Source organism: Pelecanus crispus, chromosome 9 (genome assembly GCF_030463565.1).
Source record: "Pelecanus crispus isolate bPelCri1 chromosome 9, bPelCri1.pri, whole genome shotgun sequence".
Taxonomy (NCBI): Eukaryota; Metazoa; Chordata; class Aves; order Pelecaniformes; family Pelecanidae; genus Pelecanus; species Pelecanus crispus.
Genome location: NC_134651.1, coordinates 187,956 through 197,795, shown reverse-complemented (window position 1 = coordinate 197,795; position 9,840 = coordinate 187,956). Strand labels below are relative to the sequence as shown.

The 9,840-nt window shown below is 41.1% G+C and overlaps 1 protein-coding gene across 1 annotated transcript; it reads left to right on the top strand.

The window, feature by feature from the left end:
- Positions 1–4,982: 4,982 nt before the first annotated feature.
- On the top strand, positions 4,983–9,490 carry TM4SF1 (transmembrane 4 L six family member 1). The gene is made up of 5 exons (XM_075716812.1): positions 4,983–5,159; positions 6,895–6,984; positions 7,072–7,220; positions 8,640–8,820; positions 9,422–9,490. The coding sequence occupies exons 1-5, from the start codon at positions 4,983–4,985 to the stop codon at positions 9,488–9,490; spliced, it is 666 nt and encodes a 221-aa protein (XP_075572927.1).
- Positions 9,491–9,840: the final 350 nt, after the last annotated feature.

The following is a 9,840-nucleotide window of genomic DNA, read 5'->3' as shown; positions in this document are numbered from 1 at the left end:
AGAAGTAGCTCATTAGTACATCCAAGCAGCTGTCATGTAATTAATAAAGGTAATCTGGAAACTTTCTTCTGGCTGTGGCCAGGAGACCACAGACACCAAGGACTTCAGGGGAGCTGTTTCCTCTCATGGCTGTCCAGGTGGAGTTTGCTGATCGACATGCACTCGTGAGGTGGCGTGCCTGAGGACAATTATAGCTACAGTATAATGTTTTTGTGGACGATGGCTGGAAAACATGAGCAATGCATCACTTGAACATTGAGGAATGGATGGTAGCGTGGGCAGGTGTTTCTCCATTTGATTAAAGGGAGGTCATGGGTGTTCCTAAGGTCACTGGGAGCTCTGTCTGAACAGCTGGCCGGGAGGCTTCCCTTAGTTTAGCTAACAGGTGACTGTTCATCGTACATTCCCAGAGTTGTCTGAGCTAGTATTTGGCTCTGTGAGCAGTAACTTACTAAACAGTAAGAGAAGAGCAAATGAGAATAGTTTATAAGGGAATACAAGTGTGGGTTCATAACCTGTGTCAATCCACATGCGTTGTGTTGCCCAATCTTTCCAAATGCATCTGTGCAGCCCATGCTATTATTTCCCAGGTTGTGTCTCATCTCATGTCATGCAGTCACCACACCCTGCCAGTGTGTCCACAAGAGGTACTTCCCTCCCATTAACCTTTTGCCAATGGTGGGTGGGACCAGAAGTTTTGCAAGAAAAGTTATAATGAGAAACTCTCTGGTAGAAGTTGTAGCGTAGGCTGTCCGAATGGCAATGATATTAGTAAAGCCCCCTTGATTCACATCTGACCAGTTTTTATAATGTAAAAAAAAATGTTCATTTGCTTCAAAGCTTTTTGGTTTTTTTTTTCTTTAGATTGTTTTCAAGATAATTGGAAGACATTTGTCATGTGTCTGTTTCAGCTGTGTCTCTTGATCACTATTGTGTCTTTTAGCAAACCACGTCTAGGGTTGGCTATAAGTCAGTGTAAAGCAGTAGGACTGACCGTTTGGAGGCTTAGAAGAAATCACTGGGAAGAAACACATTATGCTTTTCAGTAAAGCAACATCTCTTTCTTTCTGGCATCTTTAATTTAATCAGGAGATTGCCTATATTTGCTCAGAAAACACTAATGGTAGAAATGGTTATTGCAAATGTTTTATCCTTTGCCTGGTTGGTTGTAAGGAATGAGAACATCTTTAGGTGCTGAAATAGTTTAAGAGTGACCAACATTCAATTTAGGATGGATTGGCAAGATTAATGCTAGGGATTTGGGATAGTTGAGCTATAAAAATCTCATTTCCATGAAGGGAATAGCAGCCAGACTGTCCTGACTGTGTGCCAGAGAGCAAAGGAAAGAGGGTGCTGCAGCATCCTCAGAGCACAGTAGCTTTACAGCATACACGTGCAACAAGTTCAAATATGGTACCATGCCTGGTGCCCAGTCAGGGAAACTGAGCATAGCCTGCGTGATCCTGTTCGACAGCATGCTGACTCTGACTTGATGGGTCTGGGTCTGTCTGGCCACTTCTCTATTTATTTTGCAGACATCCTTCCCCCTCTGTCCACCTTGATTTCCTCTTTAGTAGAGGGATATGGGTGTTTCCAGGATTACTGTGGGCATTAAAATATATTAGTGGAGTCAGAGTTCTCCTTTTTTGTATGGCACTTTTCTTTGCTGTTGCATCTCAGTTTTTGTTGATTACAATGAATTTGGCTTAGGTGGAGGTGCTAGATGTGGTTGTAGTTGAAGTAATTTGCTTTTGTAGGATGTGATACTTCCGTTTTTTCTTTCTTGATAAAATTCTGTGGGTTTGTGGTTTTGGGGGTGGGGGATTTGCCCTCTCTGCAAGCATTTGGTAACTTTGCAAGTTATGGTAACTTTGATGGTCTTTGATAAATGGCTCCTCTTTACAATAGGTAAACTTAGGACTTGTCCAAAAATATAGGAAGGGTTCCCAGTACACCACTGAGCTGGAGAAAGTAATTTCTGTTACTCCTGTCATGCTGGTTGAGGCGCAGGTACAGAAAGCTGGAGAATGCTTAGGTTTTTCAGAGCTTGAATGTAGAGAGCTCTTCTATTATTTATGAGATCTCCCACTTTTTGGCATCAGGAAACACTAGTCTCTTTCTAACATCTTTATTTTGTGAAAGAAGCGGGCTTCTGTCCTCCTGCTGCAATAGAGGGGCTGCTGGATCCTTGGACCCTGTGTGAAATTAGGCTCGGTATTAGGTGCCTTGTCCAATTACTGAAGTTTCTAATTTTAGCCACTTCTCTGGCATGAAGGGTCAGTGTCCTGCTCCTTGTAGCACTGTTCTGCTGACAAACTTATCCTGCAGGATTGGGGATTTGTGGATACAAGCCAGTTGCTCTCATTGTTTATAAACCACCCCCCTTCTGCCAGGAGAGGATATGGAAGTCTTTCACAATGGCGCAATGGTTCTACCTGCTGGACCTTAGAGTATGCTATCAAAATTGCTTCACTGCCCCTTTGATTGTCTTGTCCTGTGCCACACTGCACTAGTGCTTCTCAGCCAGAGCTGAGGACTAGAGCTACAGTCTAAAGTTAGGCTTCAGCCTGGAATTAGACTTTTGTTGTATCTAATAACACTGGGTGATTGACTGCCTTCTAATATGTGTTCTTTGCCCAGGGCAGCCATCAGAGCTACAGGAATAGTCCTGTGAGAGAGAAATGATGGAGTTTCCCACGGGTTGTGGGGAAGCACCTGTGAGTGAGTAAGCAACTGCCTTACCTCTTTAAGTGCAAACACTGGTTCTTGTATAAAAGACTCAAAACCCGATTCTAGTTTTGTTTATGCTAGTGTAAACTCCCCCGTCTCATGGTGCTGGAGCATGTCACAAGCTGCAGTTTGGGCCCTACTGTTCCTCAGGTTGATGAGAAGCTCATGTTTGGCTACTGCTTGTGTATGGGTCAGTTTTATCATTTAAAACTCAACATGCCTACGATGCATTCCAAAAATCCACCACTGCTTGCTTTGCCAAGCAGTAAAATTAGGATTTATGAAGCAAACAGGCATGAGAAGTAAACAAGCAGAAGGTTTTTGTAACCTCTATGATTATATAGGAGAGTGATCTGAACTAATATTGTATCGGGGCAGGGCGGGGGGGCTTGGTAGTAACTGCAGACTGACTGCAAAGCCTGTGCAATGTCCTGCATGTATGATGATGTACAGAATTGATTTTGAAGAGAGGAGGTTCTTGATTATGTGAAATTTTATTTCAAGTCAGGTGTTTATAACCTGTATAATTGTTTTCTAAATAGAATATATTTTAAACCTACTTCCCAGTGGACATATGTATGGTGTGGTGATTGGGCAGGGGGGACAGTGTTGGGTGGTGTTTTGGGGGGGGGGGGGGGGGGAGTGGTTTGGGTTTTTTAGTGTAACACAATAAAGGGAGTTTTCAGTTGAGCAGCCATCTCCTTCTGCAGAGGAAACTTGCAGGATGATGTTTGTTTGGTTTAGTCATCAGAGGTGAAGTGAACAATAATGGTAAGCCTATGTTTCTACAATTGGAGGATATTTCTCATAATGAAGGAAGTCTCCAAGGTCAACAGCTACAATACCCGGAGAAGTTACATCACAGGACCACATCTGCACAAGACTGCTCTCTTCTCCCCTCCTTTTCTTTTTGTGTGCACTCTCTCTCTCAGCTTAAGTGTTGCTCACATCACTTGGAAGAATATCATGGATTTGATTTGGACTTCTGTTTACAGTGTTATTTAGCTGCTTACAAAAAAAAAATACACACCCCACACTCCACCAACTAAAAAACCTGAATAAGTATTTTTTCCCCCCTAAATAACTTAAAGTCTCACTACAGTCTTCCAATAGCCTGTACGTTCCCAAACTCAGTTTGTCTAGCTACTGTTTTTGCAATGAGAATGACACTGTCTTATGATGACAGCAGCAGCAACACCTGCCAAATCTAGTCTGGACCTGTGCATTTCTTAGTTATCTTCTGTCATGTGATAGTAGTGGGCATGGCAGATCATGCCTCTGTGTTGACCTGTATGTATGTGAAGAAGGAAGCTTTTGGCTATTTTAGCAGAATTAGCATGAGAGGAAAAAAGAGGTGGCTAGATCTTAATTTTTCCAGGTCACTTTTTATTTCCATTTACTATGCAAATAAATGTCACCGGTACATGTAACATAGTTTGGAAACCCCTGATATAATATGTTTCTCAGAGGGGGTAGGGGGGTTCTCTACATAAAATACAGTCCTTGGACTGAAATTTCATAATCCTCTTCTTGAAGCAGTATTTTTCACCAGTGATTCTTTGGTTTAGCTTTAACAAATGGCTGTTAATCTAAATTCAGTTTGTCTTATATGGTGAGAACAAGGACACTCCTTAGAAGCCTACCTGTCCATTTTATTTGTTTTCCAACCTCCTGATGAGGTTTGCTCTTATTCCATCAACAGGATAGCAAAGTGAGAGGTTGCTCTACATACTCCTCACTGCTGTAGACCTTATTCTATTTATACCCAAAACTCTGACTCAATGCTGTTGAAGTCAGCTGAGTCTTTCCCTGGCTTCAGGTAGTTCTGAATCAGTCTATAAACGTAAAAGTCAAAGCTACTTCTAACAAAGAAAACAAAATCTTTTTCCTTCAGTTCCTAACAGAACTTGTGTTGTGGTTTAAGCCTGTTGTTCATGTCTGATCATGTTCACTGGTGATCATTCCAAGCATCATATATTAGAGTGAAACTACCTAGTATTCAGTATTTCCTTGATTGCATTTGGTTTGACAACAATTATTGCATTTAAAAAGGGTGGTGGCATTCTGCCATCCCTGTTCCCTCACTCTGCAATTGGTAATGGTAGTTATGAAGAGGTGTAAACATCATCCAGGTAGCTAGGTAACCCTGAGTATTTAAGGAGGTGAATAAGGGCTGATCTTCTTTTAGGCGTGGACAGGTATGAGAGAGGTTGGATTGGACTAGTGAAAGAAGGATTTGTAAAGCTGAAGACATGTGTTTTGGAAGGTGTGCTAGATGTATTGGGTTTAAGTTGCTCATCCTTGCCGTGCTCAGCATTGTGGCCAATATTTTACTTTATTTTCCCAATGGCGAAACAAGATTTGCTTCAGACCATCATCTCGGCAAATATGTGGAGTGCCTTCATGGCATTCTAGGTGGAGGCGTTTTGGTAAGTAACCAGCTAGTGGTTTCTTTCAAGTTTATTTTGGAGCTACTTGGTATTACTCTTTCTTTACCAGTTACATTAATTTATTGACCAAATATCTCATCAGCAGGGATCTCTGGAGTTGTACCAAAATAAATTAGCTATATTACCCCATAGGTATTATTAGTTACTATTGGTTATCTTATCTGCAACATTTTCTCAGCTCTAAAGTGAGAGTCATAGGGTCTAAGTTGCAGAATCCAAACGCAAAACTGGAACCAAGCTTCTCAGCAGGTCATGGTTTGCGTAAAGGGTTAAATCTTACGTTTTTGTTATATTATTGAACTATTCTCCTTTTAAATGTCCCTAGATAACTAGCATTTAGTTACAATTCTATAATCTGTTATCTAAGATGTTGACGGTTATTTCTCTGCCTTAGCTCTTTATTCAGAGGGATTGAGTGGCAGTTACCAAAACTTTGCATTCGAGTAACAGCAAAGGATGAAGAATCGAGTGTGTTCATTGTAGGACATTGTTAATCTGAAGCTATTATTTTCTACTTTTTCAATTTTGTAGACCACATTGTAACATATTTAAGTTCCCTGGCTCCAGGCTTCCTTTTTCATTTGCTTTTAAAAGTCCTCTTAGAAATAGGCTACAGATCTCAAGGTGTCTGCAAATCATGGGTTGAAAACAATTGCATGGTAAGGCCCTCCATCTTGTGAGAGGTGCTTACAGCTGTGTTACAGTCCCATTGGAACCTAGACTGGGATTTGCAAAGACTGGGCTTTACACACAGAATAATACAAGTGAAATCAATGGAACTGCTCCTGGAACACACTTGTACAACCTCTTCTGGACCTGCAGTGTTGGGGCTCAGCAATAGGTTTGAGTAAGGGCTGAAAAGTATGTGACTGTTCAGCTGGATAGTTTTTATTTTAGTGTCTTGTTAAGTAAATCTGTGTAGTTTGAATATAACACTCTGCTCTTTCTTTATGGTTTTCTGAGGTACTCCTGGGTGTAGAGGCTTTCTAAGTGTAAACTATTATTAAGTCCTGTTAGTGCTGGTGGGGACGATATTCTCTTTAATCAACTCTCCTCCTTCTTGACTTTATGCTAAAAGCTCTGGAGTATGGATGATTTATGTTTCTTACAGACAGCTTCTGCTTCGTTACTTTGCATTTCTGTCACTGGAAACTGGTTGTGACAACCTGGAAAAAGCTAGATGTCTAACAAGATGTTTGCCTGGATTGGGCAAAATATTCCTAGACCTTCTACTCTTGCTAGACTGGTTTGTCACACAGGCAGTGATGACTATTCTTCAGTAACTAATATGTTGGTGGTAGTTGTTTTTTAACAAAATGACTGAGACACTCGTTTTGTAGTCCTCATTTGGCAGAAAGTGAATGCTTTTTTTTTTTTTTTAGAGCATCCTATTCATAGGATACAGCCTTTAATGTCAACAAAAACTTTTAAAGTTGAAGTACTTTAAAATGCAGCAATACCACAGCAGGCTTTTTATCAACAGGCTCTTTATGCACTTAAGCGCTGTGTATACACAAAGCGGAAATAGAAATATACCTATTCTGGTGTTGGTGCTACTGTGTTAAATAGAAGTAAAACTGAATAATCTATACAGGCTGCTCCCCCACCCCGCTGCCAAGAAGCAATATAAATGAATGCAATGTGAGGACTGTGTTTTATCTACCCTGTCTGTGCAACAAACTAGAACAGTGTGGTTTGTTTGCTCCGTACCTAGGTACTCATTCCAGCTGTAGTATTCATTGGGCTTCACAATGACGACTGCTGTGGGTGCTTTGGCCATGAGCACTGTGGGAAAAGCTGTGCGGTAAGTGAGCCTTTACACTCCAGCCCCAGATAATCCCAAAGACAAGGTGACAGCTGTGTTGAAAGCTCATGTCTGTTTGCTGTGCAGATGTTGTCCTCGGTTCTGGCAGCCTTTGTTGGGATCCTTGGTTCTGGATACTGTATAATCATTTCAGCACTGGGCTTGTCTCATGGACCATATTGTTTTACTCGCCTAGAAAGAAGCTGGATCTATCCTTTCGCTGAATCCACTGGAGGGTAAGTTGTCTGTTCATGAGGATGTTGTATCTTCCCCCATGTACACATGGTCTTTATTCCAGTACCTTTCAGCAATATCCAGTAGCCATATACCAAGATCCTTTCATAAGTTAATGCTTCTTGCTCACTAAGAACTAAACGGTTGGTGTCCATTACCCACACTGCTATACTTTAAAACCAAAGCAATGTAAGTCTTCTGTCCTACAAAAAGGGATCTGAACACATATATATATGTAATAATACCTATACACCACATGAGATGTTCATGGATGTGAACATCTCTAACATAAGGTGTAAAGTTTTAGGACTTTGAGGGATTTACGAACTATAAATAGCGGTTGTTATGACATTTGTCTTATCATTTGTGTAAGAATCTGTTTTGTGAAGCTTGCTTCTGAAGTTGCTTTGCATCAGTGTAAACTGGCGTCATACCTTCATTAGTGACAATGGCATAGAACCTTCCTAAATGAAACCAGAAAAGGTTTATAAGAATCTTTGTACACTGCAGGCCCGGGAGGACCAGAAGCTCTTAATTATCCCTAATCAGGGTTCTCCAGCAAACCAAGCCTATGTAGCTGAGTTGTATGGTATTCCCCATCAATCCCCACAAATCCTGCAGGTTGGGAGAGGATTTGGTTTGGATCATGATACGCTTTTACAGTGTCTGTATGGTTGGCAACCTTGAGGCCGTTTCTAGTGACAGTTTATGGCTGCTGCCAGACTAGAGACAGTTTGAGTACTAAAAGCCACATAAAGATCCTTTGCAGCAGAGAGTTTGAATTTTACATTTCAGCTGCACCTCTCCCAAGAGGGGGCATTCCTCCCCTCCTATCCCCCCAACTATGACTGAGTACAGAAGAACTCAGGTAAGTCCTTGCTGAAGGCTTATCTGTGCTGATGTTCTGAAGGTGTGGGTGAGGGGTAGCGGCTGGAATACTGCAGTACCTCTCTAAATGTGTTCTGTGTTTGGCTCTTTCAGAGTAGGCATGTGAGGGCCCAAAGACAGCAGCACGAGAGAGGAAGTGACCTGTTTGATTCAGATCAGTAATTGCTGTCTTTAGAATAAAGGTCCAGTCCTGAAAAGCTCTGTGGTTGTTTTGAGAAATAGCTTTGCTCTTTCAGCTTTCTTGAGCTTGTGTCTTGCTTTAATCAGTAGTAGAAGATCTGGCCTTTATAGCTTTAGATTTAAAAAAAAAAAAAAAAAAAAAAAACAATTAAGACTTAACAAAAATGTATGTTGATAGTTCAACACGTTCTTAAACAGAGCAAACTTTGCATGGAATAAACCACTGCATTTTCTATTCCTGCTTAGAGTGATGATTCTTGATGGAGTTACAGACTAGACATAATGTGGTTCTAGTGTATGGTAAGCATCCCGCTCTGTCACAATGTTAATATACTTTTAATTGCTGTGTACAGGTACTTGTTTGAGTACAGCAGGTGGTCTGAATGTCAAGAACCTCAAAACATTGTGCAGTGGAACGTCACCCTCTTTTCCATCCTCCTTGTCTTGGGAGGAATAGAGTTCATTCTGTGCTTCATACAGATAATCAATGGCATTCTTGGAGGACTGTGTGGGTTGTGCTGCAGTCATGAGGAGGTAAGCCATTTGTAGTTATAACCATGATTCTCAGATGAACATGAAATTCTGTTGTTACTGGTGCTACTGTGGAGTCTTACTCAGCAGCTATTCTTTAAGGTATTCTTGAGCAACAATTCAGTGTACAACTCTTTTTATAGCCCTCTTGTGTTCAGCATTTTCATGTAGTATTTAACCACATGCTTTCAGCCGGTTCCTCAGCTGTCGCAGTGATGTTAGCATGCATAGGAGCTGGAGGGCTTTTTTTTCCTCCTCCCCTATGGCATATGTGGTCATCAGCACTATATAGGTGGTATAACTGAAATACAAATCTCCTGGTGGTGGTGGTCTTTGCCATAGCCTAAACCATAGTGTGGTGCAGTTTTGTGGTAGGCTGCTTGTTCTAACTATATTGCTCTTACTTTCTCACAGCAGCTGATAGACTACTGAGAATATGCTGTATGTATTAAACTGCAGCATCCTGGCCTTGCTTAGTGAAAGATAAGAGAAGGAAATAAATTGCACATAGCTAACAAAACCTTCAGACAGATCTGAAGGGTTTTTTGAAGGTGGGGCGCTTTTTTTGAGTGAGGAAGGGGACTTTTCCTCCAAATTTCCTTAGAGTCCTGTTAAACAGTTTGAGCATGTTGTTAAAAATCAGTATCGTAGTGTTGGAATTGCAATGGCTTGAGGTATGAAACAGATATGATTTTTATCACACACGCATTACGGCTAAGAAAATGTTTCACATTATAATTGACATAGTTGAATGTTGGGGCTCTTTCAAAGCTATTACTGTCTTCTCACTCCTGTCTTCCATGCTGTAACTGCAGTATGAAAGAGCCATGCTCTGGTTGTCTAAATGTGGTCAGGTTAATTTTAGCTCTTATAGTTGGATACGATATTAGCATTCTTCCCCTTAACATGTATTTCTTTTTGTTCCCTCCCACAGACATACGCTTGCTAGAAACCTGACAATGCATTGGCGTCAGTGCACGTGTGTGGTGTGTTGAGTATGCTGTGGGGTTTTTCATATTCCAT